The sequence below is a fragment of the Meriones unguiculatus genome, chromosome X (genome assembly GCF_030254825.1).
Source record: "Meriones unguiculatus strain TT.TT164.6M chromosome X, Bangor_MerUng_6.1, whole genome shotgun sequence".
NCBI lineage: Eukaryota > Metazoa > Chordata > Mammalia > Rodentia > Muridae > Meriones > Meriones unguiculatus.
The window spans coordinates 77,703,550-77,730,538 of NC_083369.1; the positions used below are offsets into that span (position 1 = coordinate 77,703,550).

A 26,989-nucleotide genomic window follows, 5' to 3' on the forward strand; every position below is an offset into this window, starting at 1 on the left:
CTCCCTGTACAAAATAGGTTTTTTAAAACATCGTCTCAGGTCCACAGAAGACAAAAAAAGAGACCATGTTTGATCTAATTCACCATTTTATCTACAGAGCCCACCAATGAATACCCCCAGCAAAAACTTACTGACCTTTAACCACTGCACTATGCTTGCTGCTAGGTAGGCCATGGGAAATAACAGTAGCTACGGTCACCTCATTCTCTCAGAGACTAATACTGTAAAGAATAGAAAATAAGCTAGTATACCTAAGAGTTGGGAAAACATAAGATTTACTTTAGCTTAAGTAATTTATTTGTTGTATTTTTATAGAAAATTCATAATATATTCTTATCATGATTTCCCCTCCCTCATGTCCTCCCAGAGCCTGCTTCCCACCCATATTATCCCAAATGGATATAGGTAGGGTGGACCTCCTTCCAGCACCAAGGTCTCTACCCAAATATCACTCAACACTAGAAAGCCTTCTGACCATATAACACAAACAAACACAAAGGTCACTGTTGTTAAAAGAAAGAAAATCACAAATGTTCTTTTTTACCAATGAAGACTCAGAATCCAGATACTGGAGTAAAAACCTGTTAGCTAAGAAAGGCAGAATAAGCACACAGTTAACCTTCCTACTCTACACTGTCTTAATACCCTTCAACTCAACACCCCTCCTTCCTGTGTGTTGTTTTTTTTTGGGGGGGTGTTTTGTTTTGTTGTTTTGAGACACAGTTTCTGTGTAGCCTTCACTCACTTTGTAGACCGGGCTGGCCTTGAACTCAGAGATCTGCCTGCCTCAACCTCTTTGAGTGCTTATGTCAACTGGATATTTGTTCTGCCTTTTAACCCATGGTTGGCTTTATTTCGCTCTTGTTCACAGAAAGCTCTTTAGTAAAAGGTGTGTGCGAGGTTCGAGGGCTGAACCACACCACAAGAAACAGGTTTTTTCCAGTTCACAATCTATGGTCTCACAATGTGATCAAATATCCTGCAACAGGTCAACCCACCTCCCATTATCTCACCTAGTCACTTTCATTCCTTGTTATCTGCTTCTCATTTATTATGGTCCTGTTCACTATCTGAAATGTTATCTACCTGGTGTGCTATTTTATGCCACTCAAATAGAGGTTCTATGACAGCAGACCTTCCACTGTCTTCTACATTGCTGTCTCCCTTTCATCTGGCTGTAAAGGTTAGAATACAATAAGCAGTTAATAAGCATTTGTGGGAGGGAGTGGACCCCAACCTGAACTACACTTAGCATAGTTATAAAAGATTTTTATCTCTAAGAAGAGCCTCAAAGTTTTTTTTTTTTCAAGTCCCATTCAACCTTTTATAAAAACAGAAGTTAAGCCTCCCGAGATGGGGCACTCCTTTAATCCCAGCACTCCTGATAGCAGTGAGTTGGAGGTCAACCAGGATAACATGGCTACACAGAGAAAACCCATCTCAGATAACAAACAAACAAACAAACAAACAGAAGTTAAGCTAGTTATAAAAATGGATGACAACAGAATTCTGTCACTAAGGAGACACAATTAAGCAATGATGTTAAGAAAAGACTTTTATCTGTTGCCCTTTTCATGTCTCTAATTCAGACTTTTTTCCCCAAATGGTCTTTCATTGTTTATAATTCATTCAAATGAAAGCCAGTAAAATTTTTTCTGTGAGCTGACAATGGTATTGCAAGCCTTTAATGCCAGCACTCATAAGACCGAGGCAGGTGGATTTCTGAGTTCTAGGTCTACAGAGTGAGTTCCAGGACAGCCAGGACTACACAGAAAAATCTTGTCTTGAAAAACGAAAAGAAATATCTGTATAAAAAGAAAAAAAAAAAACAATATAAACAAAGCTTAAATTCTTAAGCTAGTAAATTCTTAGGCTAATTTTTCTATACTTATTTTAAAGCAAGAGTTTCGGTTTTCCTTTTTCACAGTGCTGGAGGGTAAACCCAGGGCTTCAGGCATGCTGTAAAAGTGTTCTACCATTGAAATGTAGCCATGGTCTTAAACTCCATTTTTGTTTGTTTGTGTTTTTTTGAGATGGGTTTCTCTGTGTAGCCCTGCTGTCCTGGAACTCACTCGAACTAAAAGAGATCCAACTGCCTCTGCCTCCCAAGCACTGGGATTAAAGGCAGGCACCACAGCCTCACAGCAAACCAAGAGATGTTTGAAAGAACATCTTTCAGACTTAAAAAGCTGTAGAGACTTAAAAACTGGATCCTGGGGCTGGAGAGGTGGCTCAGCTGTTGGTCTTCCAGAAAACCCAGTTCCAATTCCCAGCAACTCTTCAATGTGTATGTAAACTCCAGTTTCAGGGGATGTGATTTCCTCCTCAAACCACCACAGGCACCAGGTACACAGACATATAGGCAAAGAGAACACATACATAAAAAAAAAAAATAGATAAACAAAAAATATTTTTACAAAACTGAAAACTACATTGTTAAATGTTGCCCCTGTAGATCCCTTTCTGAATTTGTGGATGGAGGGAATCAGCTATGGAAAGCATCCAAAAGGATGAATCTAGTTATTCCAGATCACTAGGTTTGAGCTGCTTTATCTAATAAGTTTTGTCTGTTTACTTTCTGTAGTGACCAAGCACTGCTTTTGTAAACACAAAAGATGTCATTAGAAAAAAATTAATGACACAAAAGCCAACATGTAGGTCAACTAGTTTTCTCACTTTCTCTGAACAATAACAGCCTTGTGTTTGTGCAGATTCAATTGGCAGGGAATTACTGGTTAATAGGCCTTTGTCAGATGTGTTCTTGTCACTGATAAGGTGTTTTCCACTGTAAACAAACCTCTTTGGGGTCAGTCAGCCCTCAGTAAGTGCCTCACAGGTAAGGCTTAGAATTAAGTGTCCATGCCAAGCCTCATGGCCCAATTTCAGAAGTGTTATAGGAGGAGATTCTTACTCAAATGATCAGCTGGGCCAGATCAAGGACCTGCAAATGTTTTAGAATCAGAATGTCCGGTCTATGGAAGACCGCAGAGTTTTAGCTTAGATAAATTATATCTGCTGACATTTACTGCATCAGAAATGCAAGATGAGAAATGAATAAATAACAAGAAGCCTGGAATCATCAGGGTGATGATATCACATATTATATATCTTCTGGAAAATGCTATCGTATATAAAGCAAAAGGATGAGAGTGAAAATAAGAAAGATCTTAGTATAGTTGGGAAAGTTTTGATTCCACAGGCACCCTAGGAACATCCTTGGGAGTTATTAGATGTGCTCCTTGAATGCTGTGCTCTAAACATGGGCTTCTCACATTTGGCAGTGCTGATGTATTGAAGGACATAATTAATTAACTAATTATTGATTTTTCAAGGCAGGGTTTCTCTGTTTATGTGTTGAAGGAGATAACTGTTTGTTTGTTTGTTTGTTTGTTTTTCAGATAAGGGTTTCTCTTTATAACAGCCCTGGCTGTCCTGGAACTCTCTTTGTATACCAGGCTGGCCTTGATCACCACTATGCCTGGCTGGAGATAACTCTTTATTGAGAGGGGCTGTTCCTGTTCTTGCAAGAAGATTAGCAGGACCCCTGGCCTCTATCTACTAGAAGTTGCCTAATGGGACAAACAAAAATGACTCTAGAATATATATGTATATACAAATAGTTATAAGCATAAAATAATAGATGAAAAAACAGGGCAGGAATTTGAAGGAGAGCAGGAAGGAGTACATAGGAGGTTTGGGGGTAAGGGAAGGGGAAATGTAATTGAAATACAATCTCAAAAATAAAAATTTAACTCAAAAGCTACTATGGAAAAAATTTTAATGCCTCTAGAAGAGATTTACAAATGCCCACTGCCTGAGAACACACTGTTCCAGCTGATTCTATTCCACCAAAATGTGAATTACAGATGCAATTCTTTGCCTTCTCAACAGTGACCTCCCCCCACCCAAAGAAATACTTAGCTCCACTCCATTCCAATCTGGGTCTATTCCTTCTACCTCTTTAAAGTAAAAACATCAAGAGCCACTAGGTAACAACAAGCAGAGTAAATCAGGTCAGGAGGACATGCTGTGATCAAAGTTCAAGTTTAGGCTGTTATAGACACAGTCTATTGGGGCAGATCAACAACAACCAACATTAACCAGTCTACTCTTACCATCTAGTAACAAACACAATCCTTAAGCTATTACCTACCACTTTAAAACCACAAATAAGCTGATTGTGGTGGGAAAGAAGAAAAAACGAAGAGGACACTGAAGAAAAGGAGTTAGCATACAAAACTCAGATACACGACTACCATCTTGGAAGCTCCCCCGACTTTGGCATCTAGGGATTCTTCTGTCAGAGTCTGGCTGGGAGGAAGTAGTGAAAGTTACAGGAAAAGAAAAGATCCTCAACACCTTCAAGTCACTCCCCACCAAAGTTGTCACTTATCCCGTTGGTCTCTAGAAATCTTTATTTCCAGGAAGTTACTCCAGTCACCTTAGATCCCTTTACCCTCAAAACTCCTCATCTCCCTGGTCACATTTTCTCCCAACCTCACAAATCCTACCTACAAAGTTCCCAACCTTGTGTCTGTCCCTTAGGCCCTATGGTCCTATATACCTACCTAGCCCCATACTCTTGGCCCTGACAATTTTACAGGGATAGAGCATCTTCTGTTCCAAATTTCCTTTCTCACTCAATAGTTTTTCCACCATCTTCGAAACTCTTTCCCGGATCCAGGAAACCAAGACTCCCCGGTGTCTGCTCACCCACACTCTTTTCCAAGTTGTTCTCGGTTCCCCGGCATCTCGTACTCTTCACTCCTCTTTCCTAATTCCTTGACGTCGTCCTCATGCCCTTACTTGCCCCGCTGTTACTCTCAAGGGCCATTCCTTGGCCAGGCCCTCTCTAGGTCAAGTGTGTATGTGTCCCCCTCCCTCCCGCGCAGCCCTCCCCCGCCCTGTGCGCCTCAGGCCGCCGCCGCCCAGTGTCAGCTGTTCGGTCTCTCAACGCCTTCTCAAAGACCAGTCGTTCAGGTTGTGGCCTTTGAACAACAACCCCCCACCCCATCCCGCGCTCCCGCGCGCGCGCTAGCCATCCCGCTGGGCCCAACTGAAGACGCTAAAGGAGAGGGCCCGAAAACTCACCCAGGAGCAGAAAGAGCATGAAGAACCCGGAGCCCGAAACCGGAGACAAGCGAAAGCGCATCATGATCCCTCACGGCAGGTAACGATGCAGACCGGCGATTCTAAAGAGCACCCTCGCTGCCCGTGGGAAAGCGAAAGCACAGGTGACCACAGACCACCGCACTGCAAAAGCCAAGAGTCGTCTCTTCAGACCCAGTCATAAGACCAGGGGCGGAGTTCTTGTATCCTTCCACCCAATCACCATGCTTGAAAGCAGTGCGAGGGGAGGGAATGTCCGGGAGGGAGGGTGGGGTGGCCACGCCCTGGCTTTTTGGTTCACAATCGTTATTACACAAGAAAGAGATGTGTGGAGAGGGCATTTTTCAGGCTAACAGGGGAGAAAGAACTTTTGAAGCTTGGAGATGGTTATTTCTGTTCCAGGTCCTTGAGAAACAAACAGAATAATTTTTCTGGCATCGAAACGGTTGCTGGGTATCTCAAGGCAATAGATGCGAAAATAGTACACGATTATTCTCCAAGCACGGAGACTACCTACAGAGTTTATGCTATAGGTGGACAGAGAAGCTAGGGGGTAGTATGGAGTCACTGACCACCAGATCAGATCGTGCTTTTAAAGTCCACAAAGTTACAACACTCTCCCTGATGGGGAAATTGAAGCCAGAAAGAGGAAGCATATTTTTAAATAGAGGAAGAAATAATGAGAAAAATAAAACAAGAATAGAAGGAAATAAAGATCATTCCCACTACTACCCAGAGATGCTGTTTACAAAACACATAAACTTCCAGATATTTTTCTATGCATGTACAAGTACACAAATGTTCTCTAATGAGTTCACACTAAACAGTATTCTGAACACTTGCCAAGTGAACAATAAACACACACAGCTTAAACCAATAGAGAAAAAAAACATTTAAACATAGAACTCTAGAGTTGGAGTGAAACAATGACCCTGAACTGTTTAGTTTCCAACACACACACACAAACAGGACTCAGGGGTTTTAAAAGCAGTTTTGTTTATCTGATGACTTAGAGATTCAGAAATAAATAGCCTGTGTCTGTCTTACAAATTTACTGTTTGTTAGTTAACAGTACTGGAGGTTTAATCCAGGGCCTCCTCATATGTGATCAGCAAGCACTAAGCCCTTTTTAAATTTTTTTTTGACAGTCTCACTAAGTTGCCTAATGGTTTGACCTTAAACTCACAGGATAGCTGTAGTTCAGGCAGAACTTAAGCATAAGATTCCCCTGCCTCAGCATGCCAAGTAGCTAAGATTGCAAGTTTTTTCCTGTAGTCCTTAAACACCTGGAGTGATTCCAATGCTGTGGTCCTTGAACACACTTTGAGAAGTACTAAAAGCAGGACATAGTGGCACACACTGCTCCTTTAATCCCAGCACTCAGGAGGCAGAGGCAGGTGGATCTCTGTGAGTTCGAGGCCAGCCTGGGCTACAGAGCAAGTTCAAGAACAGCAAGGCTGATACACAGAGAAACCCTGTCTCAAAACAGAAGATAAAGATAAACACTAAAACATAGCTTCAAAAATCATGCAGTCTGGGAGATTTAAATCTGGGGTTCTGTCTGTATATAACCTTGAGCAGAGATTTGCGGGGAAGCTTAGTAAATTCTCAGCAATTACATGAGACACTGATGAGGGTTTTTCTATGGAACATTATAGATTTAGCTAATTCTCTAATGGGACTGGTGACTACCCTAGGCCCTCACTCCAGCCTAAATATTAATAACCACAGATCTGCATTCACTTTAATGTGATTAATTCCTGAAAATAAGAACACTTGCTGATATATACTTTCTATCATAGGTGAAACCAAGGCATGATGAGCAAATGGCTTGTTGAACTTGGGACTAATATACATTACAGCATTAGTCATTAATGTTAGCAAAATGTCATTTGAGCATTCTCCCACCCATAAGAACTGGCTAGAGCTATGCCCTGTGTCTGCAGAGAACACATGATTGAATCATGTCCTCAGAAGTTGCCCCACCAGTCCTTACTTAGGAACTCTGTCCTTTTCCTCAACTCTCTTCTGTTGTTGTTATGGTTGTTTTGTTTTGAGACACAGTGTCTCACTATGTGGCCCTGGCTGTCCTGGAACTCACTCTGTAGACCAGGCTGAGCTAGAACTCACAGTGATCCTCCTTCCTCTGCCTCCAGTGGCGAGATTAAAGGCATGCACAACCAGGCCTGGTTGGAGGATCACTGATAAATCCTTTCCCCCGTATCAGGACAATAAATGATGTAACAAAGACCCTGTGAATATGATTAAAGTTTGTCATATACACATATGAGAGGACCACACTGAAGGCCATTAGTGTGTAGAAATCACAAATGTTATTTATAATAAAAAAGAAATAATGACTGGGTGTGGTAGTACACACCTGTAATCCCAGCACTCAGGGAGGCAGAGGTAGGAGAATATCTGTAAATTCAAGGCCAGCCTGGTCTACAGATCAAGTTCCAGGATAGCCAGTGGTACACATTTTAATGAAATAGTCAAATAATAAACATGTTTGTGGTGTTTTTAAAGGAAACATTTTGATAGACTCTTTTCCAAATGAGCTTTTGTTAAATTTTGGTAGTCTTTTTGTTTTTTTTAACTTAAAAAATATATATCATTTTTAACTTTTGGGTCAGGTATGGTAGGTGTCTCATGCCTATTTGTAATCCCAGCACTCAGGGAGGCAGAGGCAGGCAGATCTATGTGAGTTCAAGGCCAGCCTGGTCTACAGGACAGCCAGGGCTACACAGAGAAACCCTATCTCGAATAACCAAAGGAGGGAAAAATAGTAAAATGGAAAGCAGAAGTGTTCAAATAGATGAATAATATGTAAGTATGAGTGAGAACAAGTATGAAAAAGGAAAAGGGAATCACTTGTTTGTAACACAGTACTGTGCAGCTCAGGCTAGCTTGTAACTTAACACGTAGCTAAAATCATCCTCAAACTGGCAATCTTCTTGCTCCAGCCTCCCCAGTGCTAGGTTTCCAGATGTGTGCTACCACCATGCTTGACTAGGAACCAAGAGCAATGGTAGGACCATTTTCCTGAGAATTAAGTGATCAAGAACTCTAAATGATCCAAATTTAAGAAAACAAGCTAATGTGATTGTAGCTCGGTTGCCCCAAATGTATGATTAGCCAACTTGAATAGTAGATTCACACCAGTGAGTTTACACTGAATATAGCTAAACATGAAGGTGGGGAGGGCTTGGTTTTCATTTTGGTTTTGTATTTTTTTGTGTTTTGCTGATTGAGACAGAGTCTCACAATGAAGCTGTGGCTGTCTTTGAGTTCACTAGGTAGATCATGCTGGCCTCAAGTTCATAAATATCCACCTACCCTTGACTCCTGAGTGCTAGGATTGAAGGTGTGCTGTGCCATGCCCACCTTTTGTTTTTACCAGACCATCTCACTACTTAGCCTTAGATGGTCTAGAATTCCTAGGAATCTGCTTGTTTCTGCCCACTAAGTGATAGGATTAAAGGTGTGTGGCACCATGCTCAGATATGAAGCTTAGTTTTTGGTTGATTTTAAAAATCTCTTAAGACTAAGGTATGGTAGTGCATACCTTTAGCCCCATTACTTAGGAGACAAGGGCATGCAGAGCTCTTATGAGTTTGAGAACAGCCTCATCTATGTAATGAGCACCAAATCAGCCTGGGCAACAAAGTGAGACCCTGTCTCAAAAAAGTGAATCATTATTCCAGGGGCTGAAGAGAGCTCAGTGGTTAAAAACACTTTCTCTTTCCCACTTTTTCTTCTAACAGATTTAGTGTGTCTGGTTTTATGTTGAGGTACTTGATCCACTTAGACTTCACTTTTGTGCAGGATGATAAATATGGATCTATTTGCATTTTCTACATGTAGACATCTAGTTAGACCAGCACCATTTGTTGAAGATGCTATGTTTTTTTCCATTGTATGCTTTTGGCTTCTTTGTCAAAAATTAAGTTTCCATAGATATGGGGATTTATTTCTGGGTCTTCTATTCAATTCCATTAATCCTCCATTCTGTTTCTATGTCAGTATCATGCAGTTTTTATTACTGTTGCTCTATAGTACAGCTTGAGATTTGAGGTGGAGATACCTCCAGAAGATCTTTTATTGTACAGGATTATTTTAGCTATTCTGGGGTCTTTTTTTTTTGTTTTGGTTGTTGTTGTTTTTCCATATGAAATTAGAATTGTTCTTTCAAGCTCTGTGAAAAATTGTGTTGGTATTTTGTGGGAATTGCATCAAATCTCTAGATTACTTTTGGTAGGATGGCCATTTTCACTATGTTAATCCTACTGATCTATGATAATGGGAGATCTTTCCATCTTCTGATATCTTCTTCAATTTCTTTCTTCAGAGACTTGAAGTATTTTTTTTTCATACAGGTCTTTCACTTGCTTGGTTAGAGTTACCATGGTACATTATGTTATTAGTAGCTATTGTGAAGGGTGTCTTTTTCCTAATTTCTTTCTCAGCCCTTTTGTCTTTTATAGAGAGGAGGGCTTTGATTTTTTTTTTGAGTTAATTTTGTATCAAGCCACTTTGCTGAAGGTGTTTATCAGCCAAAGGAGTTCTCTGCCTTGATCTTATTGGCACAGGAGACAACTTCCTGAAAAGAACAACAGCATAGGCTCTAAGATCAACAATTAATAAATGGGACCTCATGAAACTGAAAAGCTTCTGTAAAGCAAATGACACTGTCACCAGAACAAAATGACAGCCTACAGACTGGGAAAAGATCTTCACTAACCCTACATTTGACAGAGGGCTAATATCAAGAATATATAAAGAACTGAAGAAGTTAAACACCAACAAACCAAGTAATCCAATTTAAAAATGGGGTACAGAGCTAAACAGAGAAATATCAACAGAGGAATATCAAATGTCAGAGAAACATGTAAAGAAATGATCAGTGCCCTCAGTCATTCAAGAAATGCAAATCAAAATGACCCTGGGATTTTACCTTACACCCATCAGCATGGTTAAGATCAAAAACTCAAGGGATGAGAAATGCTAGAGAGTTGTGGAGAAAAGGGAACCCTCCTCTATTGCTGATGGGAATGTAACCTTGTACAACAACGTTGGAAATCACAAAATTAGGACTAGTGCTACCTCAAGATCCAGCTATACCACTCCTAGGTATCTATCCATATATATAACAAGGACTTTTGCTCAACCATGTTCATAGCAGCTTTATTTGTAATAACCAGAATCTGGAAACAACCCAGATGTCCCTCAACGGAGAAATGGATACAGAAATTGTGGCACATTTACACAATGGAACACTTCTCAGCTATTAAAAACAAGGAAATCATGAAATTTGCATGCAAATGGATGGAACTAGAAAGATCATCCTGAGTGAGGTAATCCAGAAGCAGAAAGACACATATGGTATATACTCACTTATAAGTGGATACTAGACATATAATATGGGATAAACATACTAAAATCTATAGTCCTAAAAGAGCTAAACAACAAGGAGGACCCTAGGGAAGATGCTTAATTCTCATTCAGAAGGGCAAACAGGATAGACATCAGAAGTAGGAGAAGACAAGAAACAGGACAGGAGCCTTTAACAGAGGACCTCTTAAAGTCTCTACTCACCAGGTTATCGAAGGAGATACTGAGACTCATAGCCAAACTCTTGGCAGAGTGCTAGAAACCTTATGGAAGAAGGGGGAGATAAAAAAGACCTGGAGAGGACAGGAGCTCCACAAGAAAACCAACAGATCCAAAAAACCTGAGCCCAGGGCATACTGCAGAGACTGATACTCCAACCAAGGTTCATGCATGGAGATAACATACCCCCTGTTTAGAGAAAGCCCATTGGCTGCTCAGTTTCCAAGTGGGTTCCCTAGTAAAGAGTACAGCGGTGTCTCTGACATGAACTCAGTGGCTGGCTCTTTGATCACCTCCCTCTGTAGGGGAGCAGCCTTGCCAGGCCACAGAGGAAGATAATTCAGCCAGCCTTGATAAGACCTGATAAGCTAGGGTCAGATAGAAGGGGAGGAGGTCCTCCCCTATCAGGGGACTAGGGAAAAGGGCATAGGGGGAGAAGAGTGAGGGAGGGTGGAACTGGAAGGAAAGGAGGGAGGGGGCTGCTGTGGGGATACAAAGTGAATAAATTGTAATAATTAATTAAGCAATTAATTAATTAATTAATTAAAAAAAACTTGCTCTTGCAGAGAACCCATTTCAGTTCTCAGTAGCCACATGACAGCTGACAGACAGCATCTGTAACTCCAGTTCTAGGGGATCTCTTCCACTTACAGATGCACTTGCATGCTTGTGGTATGTGCATACACACACAAAACACAGCAAATAAATATTTTAATGTCTATTCTACAAATACAGAGTAGAAGAAAATAACTATAATTAGTAAAAAGCAAAAGAACCACACACACACACCTCTAAAATGTGTGCTACATTTACAGGATTTTATTACTGACATACCATGAGTCAACACTGTCTCTTTTGAAAAGTACGAAGTACAAGCTAAGGTCACTCAGAAGGAAAGTTCAAGTGAAGGAAGGGAATGTCCCTCTGGGCTCTAACAGAGTTGTATGCTTCATTCTGGGTTCTACCATTGCAGAAGGATATTGACAAAGTCAAAAGACACCAGAATGAGAAGTCTGGAAAACTTCCCAGAGGACCACGTTCAGGCAGGAGAATAGAAGTCTCAGTAAGATAGCCATCTTCAAATATCTACAGATGGACTTGAGAGATGGCTCAGTGATTAAGAGTGTTTAATCCTCTGGCATAGGGCCTGGGTTCAGTTCTCAGCACCCACAAGAGCCTGTGACTCTTACTTCAGAAATTTAACGACTCTGGACTTTGACCTCGGCTGGCATCCACATTTGCTTACACACACTGCACCCCACACACATACAATTAAGAATAAAGTACATCTCTTCTTTCAGTAGTGTATAACTATCTACAGAAGCAATTGAAGGGAGAAAAAAAACAAGATATTTCATGCAGTTCCAAAGAGGAACGTAGAAAGAATAGTTAGAAAGTCTCCTTTCCTATTGACTAAACTTTAGCTCCTTTTTAGATTTCAAACAATACCTTGAAAATTAGTAACTCAGCAGGGCACAGTGGCACACTCCTGTAATCCCAGCACTCAGGAGGCAGAGGCAGGTGGATTGCTGTGAGTTCATGGCCTGCCTGGTCTGCAAAATAAGTAAAGGACAGCCAAGTCTACACAGAAAAACCTTGTCTCAAAAATCCAAAGGGATAAAAAGGAAAATTAGTAACTCAGCTGGGCAGTGGTTGCACACACCTTTGACCCCAGCACTTGAGAGAGGAAAGTAGCTCTCTCTGTGAGTTCAAGGCCAGCCTGGTCTACATAGTGAATTACATGACAGTCAGAGCTATGCAGAGAATCTCTGTCTCAAAAAAAAAATCAAAAAACAACACAAAAGCTCACAGTCACTCGCTCCAATTCGTGACTGTTTACAGAGAAACCAAAGACCATTTGACAGAAGAAGAAGAAACGTTAGGTAAGATGACTTCTAAGGATTCTGCCAACTGGTACCTTATGGCTTTTGAAAGTTTCTTGGGCCTCAGTGTTTGGTACAGGATGCAGTGTACAGTGAATGAGAAGAGAATATGCCTTCTATAGTGGCATCTAAGAACAGACACACTCGGTGTCAATGTAATTTCTTTGACAAATGCTTCAAAAAGACTTTGACCTTTTTAAAATTTACAAAATAAGCAGATGGGGCCAGAGGGTCATCGTACATTTTTAGAGAGAGTTTGCCTAACATGTACCAAGCTTTGTGTTCAATCCTAGAATAATTTTAAAATTAAATAAATACACATATTTTTAAAGATTTATATTGATTTTTCCCTATGTGGGTGTTTGTCTGTATGTATGTGTACCAGGCACAGTGTAGTGCTTTCTGATGCTAGAGGTAGACTTTGGATTCCCTGGAACTGGAGTTACAACACCTTGTGGGCCTGTGTGTGTGTGTGTGTGTGTATGTGTGTGTGTCTGTCTGTCTGTCTGTCTATGTGTCTAGCATATGCAATGCCCTGGGTTCAACCTCTGGTACAGAAAATGAAAACAAGCAAACCAAAGTAACATAAGTAGGGAATGGAAAATGGAGAAAAGTAGCTGCTAGGACCCGAGTTCAGTTTCCACCACCCACATGGCCATTCACAAGTCTGTAATTCTAGTTCCAAGAGAACTAAAGCCATCTTCTGGGCTCTTCAGCTACCAGGCATGCACACAGACATACATGCAGACAAAAGAAAACTACCCATACACATTAAATAAAAATAATGAAAATGTCTGGGTAGTGATGGAGCACTCTTTTAATCCCAGCGCTTAGGAGGCAGAGGCAGGTAGATCTCTATGAGTTCAAGGCTAGCCTGGCCTACAGACTGAGTTCCCGGATAGCCAGGGCTACACAGAGAAACCTTGTCACAAATAAAATAAAATTAAATAGAGGGACACATAGATAATAAATAAGTAAATAAATAAATGAATTAAAATAATTTAAAGTAACATTATTAGAGGCAAACTTTCTACCTTTGGTCAGGCTTGATATGTAGAAAAAAGTTCCCCAAAACATACCTATATCTTAATTGTCTGGAAGAGTTTTTTTTTTAAGTGAATTAATATTTCTTTGTTGTAAATAACTTTGCTATTACCTGACTTTTACTTTATTTTATTGAAACAGAATTTTAGGCTGAGCACACACTAAGGATCTCCTTGCCTCTGCCCCCTTAGTGCTGGGATTACAGATGGTTTTCACTGACTTTAAAGTGAGCAAATTATGATGGATTCTTTCTAGTGAGCTTAATGTGGTCACAAAGTCACTATAAGTGAAAGAAGGAAGTGGCATTGTCAGTCAGAGAAAGAGGTGTGACAAATAAAATAGGGGTCAGAGGAGTTTGACGTGAGGATAGCTCCAGAAGGAACTAATGGCCAATAGGCTTCAAAGATAGGGCATAAAGACCAGTGGGATGGGACAGCTCACAACCCTAAGACAGGATGTGAAGATAGTGGAATGGTCAATTCCAACTGTGCTATCTCAAATCCCCAAAACAGATCTAAGGGACAAAGTGAGATAGTACTTCATGTTCTCTAGGTCAGATTCAAGCAACTTCAAGACTCCTTTATACACATTCTTGCATTTTACACATCTAAGAATGAATTCTGATTAAAGTGAGTTTCTGAGGAAAGTGCCTCTTCCCTAGAAATGACTGCCCTGAAGGGAGGAGGCACAGAGGAGGGAACAGCGAAAAAGCTGGGCAGCAGGCTCCTGCTGCTTAGCTCAAGGGCACTCTGGATTCTTCTCTTTCCAGAGCTCAAGGAGCAAGATGGCTGTTGGAGTGGAGATCAGAAGAAACCAGACACTTTTCCATAGCAGGGTCACACTAGCTGTGGTTCCCATGGAAGATGGAGGAGTGGCCTGTGAACCAAGAGCATCAGGCTGAGGGCATGAACTAGAAAAGGCAAGGAAACTGTCCTGAAGAAGTGCCAGCATGCTGATGCCTTTTAGGTGAGTGGGCTTCAAAAATGGTACTGCAATACACTTGCATTCTTAAGCCATCTAATATCTGCTGATTAGATGAATCAGCAAAAGAAAAAAAAATTGTGCTTTTTAGGGAGAAAGCAGTGGGTCTTTGATTATTTTACCTTAGAAATCGACATTTAGAACATGTTAAAATGAAATCGAAGGTTTTCTGTTTTTATTTTTATCTACTCTTCTTTCTTTTTTTTTCACTTAACAAAATCAAGAGGAGATAGTGGAGAAGAAGAGGCAAGATTAGGGAGTGGGAGAGAAGAGGGTCAAAGTAAGAAGAAAGATGGGGAAAATATCAATATGAGGAAGAGAGAGGAAGAGGAGTGGGGAGAAGAAAAAAAAGCACTGAGAGGTCTAGGAGGGGGCAGGGGTAGAGAGGAAAGGGAGAGGGGTAAAGGGAGACAAAAGGGGAGAGAAGGGGAAATGGGAGCGAATAAGGAAAGGGAGAAGCAGAGGCAAGGGGAGTGGAGGGGAAAGAGAAGGGCAGAAGGTGAAAAAGTAAGTTAGATGAGAGGGTTGGTGTTAATGGGGGAAAGAAGATAGTGGAGATATGAGGTGATGAGTGAGAGGGGAGGAGGAAGGAAGGGTATAAAAGAAAGGAGATGGGAGGACTACAAGGCAGAGGAGAGGCTGGAGGAGAGTGGGATGTGTGGAAAGGATAGGATACGAAGAGAGTGAGGATCATAGGGATAGGGAGGTGACACAGGAAGGAAAAGGGACGAGAGGATGAGAGGAGTTAGGTAGAGTAAGGGGGGCAGGAGAGGTTAAACAGGATGGTAGAGAGTGGGGGAGATGATGAAAGGACAGAGGAGGAGGGCAAAGGAAGGAGTTGAGGGGAAAGGTGTAGAAATCACCAGAGGAGGCAGTGTTGGTGGTGAATAGGGATGCTAACATAAAATCATGGAAACACAGGAGGGGGAGAGGAGTACAGGGGAGAGGAGAGGAAGTGGAAAAGTTTATAGAGCTATGGGGAGGGGATGTGGGGAAGGTAAAAGGGGGCAGTAGGAGAAAAGAGGAAAAAAGGGGAATTGGGTAGGGATGGTAACTAGAACAGAAGAGAAATAGAATCAAAAGGTAGAGGAAACAAACAGAGTGAAGAGAAGAGGCGGGGAGAGCAGAGAAGGAGGAAGAAGGGATGCAGAAAAAGAGGGGAAAAAACAATTCAGGAGTGTGGTTTTCTCAGTAGTCTCAAGACTTGCTGTTTCTCTTCCTCCTAAAATTTGCAAGTCTTCAAGCCCTTCAGTGACTTCAAGGGCATCTGGAGACTCTGGCTCCGTTTTACAGCAAGCACAATGGTACCTTCTCCCTTCTGCTATTCAAGTTCTAAGAAGCCAACCTGGAAGCATCTACCAATAACTTCTATCTATCTCAGCAGCTTCTAACACATCCTTAAGTTCAGTCTGCAATATTAGTGGTACTGAATTTTTGCTTGGGAGCCACATAGCTACTATTTATTTATCCATTTACTTATTTATTTATAGACAGACTTGACTTGTGTATATCTGGCTAACCTCAAACTTGTCATTCTTCCTGCCTCAGCTTCCTGAGTTCTAGGCTTTTATAGTGGTGTGTTACCACAACTGGCCTCTACACATTTGTTCACTGAAGCAGCTAGGCTCTTCTCTGTCAGTGGCTCCCCTGCTATTCTTCATGATTCTGGCACTGGCTGCTTTGTCTGTCTGGAACATTCTTCATTCAGATATCCAGATGGCTAGCTAGCTCATTTCCTCAAAGTCTTTGCTTGATTATAACTGTCTTCTTTGTAGATTTATTTCTTTTGTTTTAGTTATATGGGTGTTTTTCCTGCAAGTATGCAAGGGCACCACATGTGTGTGTGCCTCCTGCCCAGGGAGATCAGAAGGGGGCACTGGATCCCCTGGAACTGGTGTTATGGATGGTTATGAGCCACCATGTGGATACTGGAAATTGATCCCTGAAAGAACAAGTGTTCTTAACCACTGGGTAATCTTTCCAGCCTACTGCTACTTTCTTAATGACTCCCTGTTTAATACTGAGCCCCCAACACACACACACACACACACACACACACACACACACACACATACACACACACGGAGAAAGAGAGAGAGACTCAAATTCTCCATTCCTATCCTATTTTTTATGCATTTACCTCCTTCTACCATTAAATAACACTGTTTTCATATTTAGTATATCTTCCTTCACTAAAACATTAATGTCCATCTTGGTGGTGGCACACACCTGTAATCTCAGCATTCAGAGAGGCAGAGGCAGGCAGATCTCTGTGAGTTCAAAATCAGCCTGGTAGACAAAAGGAGTCCAAGACAGCCAAGGCTACACAGAAAAACACTGTCTCAGAAAACAAAACAATTAATGCCCAAAGTGCAGTGATTTATGTCTTTTGTGTTTACTAATAATATTAATGCATACTAAATAGCTGGTCCTCGGAAAATATTATTGAATGAATCCATTTTTCTTCTTTGCCTATATTACACTAGATTCCAGGGTAGAACTATAAAAGAGACAAGATGCAGGGCTGTGGTGGTGCAAAATTTAACCCAGCACTTGGGAGACAGAGGCAGGCAGATCTTTTTGAGTTCAAGGCTAGCCCAGCCTAATCTACAGAGTGAGTTCCAGGACAGCCAGTGCTATAGAGAGAAATCCTGTCTTGAAAAAAAACAGAAGAAGAAGAAGAGGAAGGAGGAGGAGGAGGAGGAGGAGGAGGAGGAGGAGCAGGAGGAGGAGGAGGAGGAGGAGGAGGAGGAGGAGGAGGAGGAGGAGGAGGAGGAGGAGGAGGAGGAGGAGGTACAAGACAATGTGTGGGGTAAAATCTGCCTGTCCAGGAAGCTAGCATAATTGTCCTGTGAGAGGCTTCACCCAGCAGCTGATGGAAACAGATGCAGACTCACAACCAAACATTAGGTGGAGCTTGCGGAATCTTGTGGAAGAGGGGGAGAAGGATTATAAGAGCCAGAGAGGTCATGCACACCATAAGAAAACTTACAGAATCAACTAACTTGAGCCCATGGGGGCTCACAGAAACTGAACCGCTAACCAGTGAGCATGTGTGGGACAGACCTAAGCCCTTTGCCCATATGTAACCGTTGTGCCGCTAGGTCTTCGTGTGGGACCCCTAACAGCAGGGGCAGGGGCTGTATCTGACTCTGTTGCCTGCCTTTGGATTTCTTTCTGCTAACCGGGCTGTCTTCTTCAATAGAAGAAGATGTGCCTAGTCCTACTGCATCTTGATATGCTGAGGCTGGTTGATAGACTTTGAAGGGCTCTACTTCTCTAAGGAGAAAGGGAGGAGGAGTTGGGGAGGGGGGGGAAGATGAGGGAAGGAGAGACAGAAGGACTGGGAGGAGAGGAAGGAGGGGAAGTTGCAATTTGGATGTAAAGTAAATAAATTAACTAATAGAAAAGAAAAAAAGGGAAAAAAATCTGCGTGTCCAAATATTCCATACACATTTGATCATATTTCAGCTAGTCTGAGCTAGAAACACTTGGAGGAAAGTACACTGTCTTTCTTTAACTTTTCCTTAACTTCCGTGCTGTCCAGTGCTTTTCCTCTCTGTGTCTCCAGCCTAACAGCTTATCTAATGGACACCTATGCCTTTCAAGTCTGTCTTCACTATTGAAAGCCAAGGGAGTTATGGAAATGTACTGTTGAAATCCTGTGGACAAAGCACAAAATAAATTATTTAAAAAAATAATTTTGTGGCTTGCTGGTTTCATTTGGGTTTTTGTTTTGTTTTGTTTTGAGACAGGGTCTCTTTATTTAGCCCTGGCTGGCCTGGGACTCATTATGTAGACCAGGCTATTGATGTTTTGTTTTAACCTACATTTGAAAGAAAACTTCAAACAAGTCTCAGTCTTCAAAAGTAAGGCTTAAGCACACACTGACACCAATAAATGAGAATGCAAATTTATAAATACAGACTGGCTTGGGAGTGTGGCTATTAGCATTTCAAAAAATGCCTGGTTTCATAGTAGGAATTCACTACAGGACTATTGATTTTACTCAGCTTGCGAAAATGAAACACACACATCCCAAATGGAGAAACTAGGCTTATGTGATCCATATTCAACATATAAAATGAACCATAAACTAGCCATTAAGTTACGTGTTGGGGAATAGGTTGTACCTCAGTTGCAGAGCACCTGCCTACCATGTGAGAGAGTCTTGGATTCAGGCCTCTCAGTACCACTAAAAGAAAATAAGTTTTCAGTAAAATTTGGAAAATGTGATGAGGGGAAATATTTTGAAAAGAAAATTGTTTAGTGACAATGATTTCTAAAAGCCTGCAACAAAAAAAAATTGAAAACCAAAATTATTAACAGATTATTTCCAAGTACGAAAATTAAAAATGCTTTCCATTCTGACTTTTGAGTTGTCCATTTTTTCATATTTTCAATATTGAACATGTAAATACAAAATCGAATTTTTAGGGTCCACAGAGATGGCTCAGCAGTTACGAGCACTTGCTGATCTTACACAGGTCCCAAGTTTTGTTCCCATGTCAGGTGTTCCTAACTCCCGGTAAAATGGGCATAGTGGCATAGGTCTTCAACCCCAGCTCTCAGAAATCAAAAGCAGGAGAATCTCTGTGAATTTGAGACCAGCATGGTCTTTGTTCTGAGTTCCAGGATAGCCAGGGCTATAGAAAGAAACCCTGCCTCAAAACAAACAAAGAAATCTGCCCATGATTTCACCTCCAGGGGCTCTGACACCTTCTTCTTCAAGTGGCATCCATGGCCACTTGCTTTCATATGCACATACCTACACGCAGTCGCACATATACACATAATTTTAATACAAACTTTTAAAAGTGAAAGTCAAAGTTTGGTTTCTAAGAAATTAAGGAGACGGGGAAAAATCTCAAGACAGTTGTTTATCAAATCTCTTAAAAATTTTGAGGGCAAGCAAGGCAGTTGCAGTCTGGCTGTATAACACAGGCTCGACAGGCTGGAGTTGAATTCCAGGTGCTTAATGGCCCTGCCTCTCCAGGCATCACAGGTGTCCACAACTGTACCCAGGGCTCTTACCGATCAAATCTTTATCTACTCCTTCAATTGGGTTAAGAATGGGTCTGTAGATATTGTACATCATGGTGACAATATTTGGCAACTCTATTTTAAGACCCTACAGTTGCTAAAAGTAGATTTTATGTTCTCATCACAGAAAATAAGAATGATAGGTAATGCATATGTTTATTAGCTTGATTTTGCCACTTCAAAAAAAGTTGCCAGTGGGGCTGGAGAGATGGCTTGTGGCTAAAAGCACTTCCTGCTCTTCCAGAGGATCCATGTTAGGTTCCCAGTCCTCATGCCCTTCACCACAACCACTCCAACTCCAGGCGGGTCCTACCCCTGTAGCACCTGGACACATGCGCACGTAGACACACCATTATACACACAGTTAAAATAATAAAAACTAATAGTTAAGTATCCGGATAATAAAATAGAGTGCACATTAGAAGCTTCAATAATCAATTTCTATATTAGTAAGCATATATGTTTTTCTTCATTTACAAGAAGAGAAGAAAGCAAGAACTAAGGTGCAAGAGTTAAGAAATTGTGTGGTCAGTGCTTCCCTGGGAATCACCCACACAGTTATTTTAAAATATTTTATCATTTTGTAGGCTTGAAATAAATTAGGTTAAAAGAACTAGCTGGGGGACTGGAGAGGTGGCTCGGAGGTTAGGAACACTCGCTGTTCTTCCAAAGGTCCTGAGTTCAATTCCCAGCAACCACATGGTGGCTCAGAACCATCTATAGTAAGATCTGGTGTGCAGGCAGAATGTTGTGTAAATAATAAATAAATCTTAAAAAAAGAGAACTAGCTGGCTTGGTTTTAAAATGGTGGGTTTTTGTTTTGTTTTGTTTTTGTTTTGTTTTGTTTTTCAGACAGGGTTTCACTGTGTGTCCTAGCCTGTCCTTCAACTCATGGTCCTAAACCTGCAGTTTCAGTGACCGACTTTCAAGTCTTGACTTTTATTTTTTAAACTTCCAAGTCATTTGCAGTTTGTGTCAAATACAAAAGTTCTGTTTGGAATGTTGAAAGGTGTTAGATAGAACCGTAAAAGAAAAAAGGAGAAGGCGGTGATGACAAACCAAGGAATTAAAGGCAGCCGGTTCCGAGAAATCGCTGAGTCAGGAGTCGGACAATCACGTGAATAGTTGAATTTAAAAAAAAAGAAGAAGAAGAAGAAGAAAGAGAAGAAAAAAGAAACTTTTAAGCAGACACAGCCTCCTGCCGCCTCCGCCCCTTCTAGCCTCGTTAAAGGCGGGGAAGCGTAGGGTTCAGAGTGTGTCCCGTGGGCAGAACCCAAGCTGAGGGTGCCGCATCTCAGAGTACGTGGGATGCGTTTGCAACCGGTGGGGCGCGGAAGCTTGGAAAGAGGCGTGAGCTTTCTGTGTCTCCTGCGTTCCAGAGCCTTACCCACCGCAGTGGGAGGCCGTGAGTGCTGCCAAAGGTCAAAGCAACTTTGTTCAGTAAAAGCGAACATTGTACTTTTAAGCGAATGAGTGACTTCCCAGGCTCCGTGGCCTTCTAGGCATCTTTCCAGGAGTTTGCTCTTCCTGCAGGCCTGGGCTTTAAATGCAGTTTGTTTTTATAGTGGTATGCTGCTTTATTCTTGTATTCAAGCCCTACCAGTTAATCATGGCCTTTTCGGGGAAATGGCTGTCCTTAGGTCTAAAGCTGATGCTCCTGGCTTTACTGACAGGAGTTGCTTTTGAAGTCTTCTGTGTACCTACTCAGCCAGTATCCGGTATGCAAGCATGAGCATGCCAGGAAGCCCAGCTTCTTTGCTGGCTTGGCATATGACTTGCGTGGAGCCACAGAGACATCAACATCGTTTCCTGTGCCTGGTTTCTTTCAAAACTCACTGAACTATCCACTCAAAATATGTGTAATTTACATGTCAGAAAGCTAGCTTCAAAAAGCACACTCCCAGGATTCAATAATCAACATCATTCTAGTTTCTAAATAACTGAAAAATACTAAAATATGTCTCTCGTTTTAAGATTCACATTTCTCTTTTCATTGGGTAATTTGTTTACTTTAAACTCCGAATTTCTATACATATAGAACTTTTCATTTCATTTCATTAATATTTTATTTGTTATTGTTACACAAACTGAAGAACGCAGGGGCGGTGCGCGGCATCCCTGTGTTAAAAAGCTTCAAAGCTATTGAAGGATTATAACATCTTGATTGTGGAGAGTTGAAATTTTGCGAACTCAGAACCAAATTGTCTTGAGATTCCTTAATAGCTATCCATTGCCCACCTATGACAATATCTGTGTGACTATCGTGGGAAGCTTTGGGGGGATGTATTAACTTAGATCACTAGCTTCCACCAACCCCAAAATTTGGCTTTAGAAATCCCTTGCTCCCTACCTGCTGCAGGATGTGGCTGGTATACCCTGACCTCTACCTTGAATTCCCCAGCCGGTGTGTGTGTGTGTGTGTGTGTGTGTGTGTGTGTGTGTGCACTTCTTCTCTTCCAGGGCCCTTTACTATATAATCCAGATATTTTAGTTCCTCTCTCCTCTCACTCTCCTCTCTCTCTGTGTCTCTCCTCTTCTCTTACTCCCCCTTCTCCCCCTCCCTCCTCCATGAATGGTAGCCGAGATCTGCTTCCAATAAATCTGCATGTATATACTATAACTGCGTCTTGCATTTAGCTCATTCTGTTGTTTCAATCACACAACATGAAAAATGTCAACAAAGAGAAGTGGTAGTCTGCCTAATTGGTATTTCCACCATTGTATTTATGTTTTTAATTTTGTACGTATAAAAGTTTACAAAACTCTTACTGTGGCCAGGACTTTAGTCCCAGCACTGGGGAGGCAGAGGCAGGCAGATCTCTGTGAGTTCAAGGCCAGCCTGCTCTACAAAGCCAGGATAGCCAAGGCTACACAGAGAAACACTTTCTCAAAAAAACCAAAACAAACAAATCCCATAAAACAAAACAAACAAACAAATCCCATAAAACAAAACAAAACTCTTACTGTGTGCTAAAATGATATTTGAAGCCATCCGAATCTGTGTTCTGGGGCTGTGGTGGTTCATATTTGTCTCCAAAATAAACTCTTAATTCCTTTGAGGTGAGAGCAGTGCTTTTATGTTGATAGCTGTGATACCAAAGAAAAATACAATGTCAACACACCTCAATAGAAAGAAAGACTCTGGAGGTGGTGGCATGTGCTTGTTTCTATCAGCACTTGGGAGGTAGAATTGGGAGGATTCCAAGTTCAAGGTCAACTCAGGCTAGAGGTGTCATTACTTACCACTATTACCAACCTTCCACCCAAAAAAGAAAATGACCAGAATGACAAAAAAGAAAGGAAAAAAAAATTAAAAGGCCAAACCATTGGTCTGAAGATTAGCTCAGCTGGCAGAATGCATGCTTAGCATGCATAAGGCCCTGGGTTGACCTCCAGAATTGCATAAAACACTCATGGTGAAATATACTATAACCTCAGCACTCAGAAGGTAGAGGCAGGAGGAGAAATACAAAGTCACCCTCAGCTATAGAGCAAGTTCAAGACAAGCCTGGGCCTACCTAAGACCCTGTCTCAAAACAACCTAACAGAAAAGTAGGCCTACACAGCACAGAAATGAGAACCCCTGGCTGAGTCTCCAAGCTGCTGCAGAGCTGAATTTAAACTATGTCACTTACCACTGGCAACCGTGAGTCAACTTTCTCTCTACACCTCTGCTTCCTTAGAGAGTTCTTAAGTGAACCAGTGTTAGCAGAGGAGGAGGTGGAGGATGGATCCTTTGGTTGGTGCCTTTACTCTAGCTGGGTCTCAAATATAAGCTGCTACCTCATAGTATGTTTGTACATAGAATTGCTAAGAGAACAAGGACCACAAAAGTGTATCTTAGGAAAACTCCATTGACCCTAGTGCTAGATTAAGGAATGGGGTTTGGGAGGGACTAGTTGGTGAGTGTCATTATAGTGAAAGTTTCCATAGCTTTGAGGATTTTTAAGAGTCAAATGAGATAATAGTGACAATGACAGGTCAGAAGAGTGCCTGATACATAGTAGCATGAAACAGGGGTACTTACTTTATTTTGTCATTATCATTGGTGACAGAACTATCTATCTCATAGTATCATTGTGAGCAGAGTATTAAATAAAGTTTCTAGCAGAATGTTTGAGACAGAAGGTTGAGTTGGTATTAGTTCTTATCCCCCTCCTGAGTGCCCCCCCCCCATATCAAGCCCACTCCTTAAAGCTTTCCCTGCTTGGTGATCCTTGAAAAAAAAACAAATAAGAAAAAAAAAAGAATTAACCACTCCTTAATTATGGCTTTTCTTAATTATGACTTCTGATCTCATCCTGGGACCTAATCTAGACTGAATGTTTTCCTTGATCATAAACTTGTCCCAAGCCTTTTTTTCCTAGTGCAATTTACATGCTTGTAACGCATGAAAGCTCACTGAGCCTTTTAAAAAAGATTTATTTATTATTTATTATGTAAACAGTGTTCTGCCTGTAGGCCAGAAGAGGACACAAGATCTCATTATAGATTGTTATAAGCCACCATGTGGTTGCTGGGAACTGAACTCAAGACTTTTGGCAGTACAGCCAGTGCTCTTAACCTCTGAGCCATCTCTCCAGCCCCTACCATTCACTGAACTCCTTTTGCAGCTTTTGTTATTCCACAGGAAGGACAACAATACTATTTATTGTTTCTAACTTTAAGCTTTCTATCAACTACCTTAACTTTTTGATGCGTTAAAACTACTTGAATCAAATCAGGAATTTTATAAATCATTATCAGTAATTACAAAATCATCAGTTCATCAAAACAGCATTATTTCATGGAAGTACTGTTAGCATTTAGGTAGCCTGCTTCTCGGTTGCCTAGTAACCTATGGTGTCATCATGTGTCGTCCACTGATATGTGGCAGATACATTTCAGCTGTGCCTGCCCAAGCTATAAAAGGACCAACACATCACTGTCTCTCTCTTGTGCTCTCTTACCTTCCTCTCTTACTCTCTTCTCTTGCTGTCTCCACTTCGCTTATCTTTCCTGTGAACCCCCTACTATATCTCTTTTTCCTTTTCCTATCTCTCCACCTTCAGCCAATAAATCTCTTTCATATAATATCTGTTGTGTGTGTGGCATAATTTTAAAATAAATACTAACAAGTATATCTTCATGTTGATCTACAGGAAATTTGCCCAACAGAGTGGGTAAATACCCAGGAAGGAATCACACCAGACTATAGGAAGTGAGAGTCTCCCCTCACCCATTTACACCATGACAGATATATGAGGAATATAGCAATGACAAACATGAGAAGGCATAGCAGCAGCGAGAAGCAATCTGGAGATGAAGTCACTGGAGCCATTCCTCTCTAAGGTACACCCTTCACAGCCATGCAAAATAGTGGGCCAGCCGGGATAGGTGGTGCACGCCTTTAATTCTAGCACTCAGGGAAGCAGAGACAGGAAGATTACTGTGAATTCTAGGCCAACCTGGTGTACAAAGCAAGTCCAGGACAGCCAACACTACACAGAGAAAAAATGATGAACTGATGATTTTGTAATTACTGTCTTCAAAACAGACAAAACAAACAAAAAAGATGAGCCATTTCCAGGAAGCTCACTTGCCCACCATAGTTCCTCCTGCATGTCATCCGCCATACATAACCCTAGCTATCCTTGGAACTCTCTATGTAGACCAGGATGGTCTTGAATTCACAGCGATCCACCTGCTTCTGCCTTCTGAGTATTTAAAAGTATGTGCCATTATGACTGGCCTTCTTATTAAAAAATTAAATAGTTGGGGATAGAAAGATGGCTCAGTGGTTAAGAGCACTGGCTTCTCATCTAGAGGACCCAGGTTCAATTCCCAGTACCCACATGACAGCTCACAACTGTCTGTAACTCCAGTTCCAGGCAATCTGACACCTTCACAGAGACACAAATGCAGGCAAAATACCAATAAAAAATTATTTAAAAATTAAACACTCATATTTGATATAATTATAGCTCCTTTATAATTTGAATTACTTTATGCATTTAAAACACAGTATAACACCAGGCAATGGTGGTTCATACCTTTAATCCCAGAGCTGAAGAGACAGAGGCAGGCAGATTTCTGATTTCTGAGTTTGAGGACAGCCTGATCTACAGAGTGAGTCCAGGGCAGCTAAGGCTACACAGAGAAACCCTGTCTCAAAAAAAAAATAATAATAATTAGTCTATGTCAGGGTCTGAGGGCTTCATCAAACCCTCAACCAGGCAAAGATACATCCTAGAGAAGACAGAAACCTCTGAGACAGAGCCATGTATGAAGTCAGTAGTCACCTACATTAGGTTATACCCCACCTAGATCCTCAGTCAACATGGCTACTTCCTACATTTCTCCCATGATTAAAAAAATAGAGACAAAACCAAAATTTGCTCTATGACCTTTTGCATAGGTGCCACATGTCAGATATTTTGTATATCAGATATTTACATTATGATTCATCGCAGTAGCAAAAATACAGTTTTGAAGTAGCAATGAAAATAACTTTACGGTTGGGGTCACCACAATGTGAGGAACTGTATTAAAGGTTCATAGCATTAGGAAGGTCAAGAACCACTGAATATGAGCTCTAAAGGTGAGTTCCAGAAGCTATCAGGTTAGTAAGACAAATGGAAATCTTAAGAATTTGCAGGTCAACTGTACATCAAATATGTGTGAGAAGCCAGAGTGTACAAGAGAAGTCTGAATGTTCTTGCAACAGTAAATACACAATTATTTTTACTAATTAATGGTTTTTATTTTTTATTTTTTTGTAAAAAATCATCTTAGAGGTAATGACCTCAAATAAATGGAAGTGCATTTTTACTGGACTGAATTTGATGTGTATGTAACTTATAAAATATCTGTTGATGTCTCCCATCCAAGAGGCCCACGGTGTTAAAAATGATCAGAGAAAACCCAGAACACACCAATCTGATACAAAAAAAAAATTTCAGATTTATGTAACAAATCAGTGACTTTTGTGACTTTTTTTTGAGACAGGGTTTCTCTGTGTAGCCTTGGCTGTCCTGGAACACACTATGTAGACCAGGCTGTCCTTGAACTCACAGAGATCCCCCTGCCTCTGCCTCCCAAATGCTGGGATTAAAGATGAGTGCCACAACTGCATTTGGCTCAGTGACTGTTTCAAGAATGGGCTCAAGGATGCAGGTTCACATTCTCTCATATCAAATGATTGCTCCAAGTTCACCTTGGTCAATTTTGTTCAAGATAGTCTCATTATGTAGCTCATATGACTTTGAGCTCCTATTTAAGAAGTGATGCAGGAACTGTTAAACTGCTGGTTTCAAAACAGTGTAGCCACTAGTTGG

At 41.2% G+C, this 26,989-nt stretch overlaps 1 protein-coding gene across 5 annotated transcripts in view; it reads right to left on the reverse strand.

Moving 5' to 3' along the window:
• Positions 1–5,303, reverse strand: part of Lamp2 (lysosomal associated membrane protein 2) — a 49,731-nt gene extending 44,428 nt beyond the window's left edge. For 3 of the 5 annotated variants that reach the window (XM_060375127.1, XM_060375126.1, XM_060375124.1), the window contains exon 1: positions 5,092–5,302. In XM_060375127.1, coding sequence (XP_060231110.1) covers positions 5,092–5,155 — 64 coding nt within the window. In that variant the 5' untranslated portion in view covers positions 5,156–5,302. Of the gene's footprint in view, positions 1–5,091 lie in introns of all 5 variants that reach the window. The other 2 variants (XM_060375123.1, XM_060375125.1) reach the window with 1 other exon arrangement.
• Positions 5,304–26,989: the final 21,686 nt, after the last annotated feature.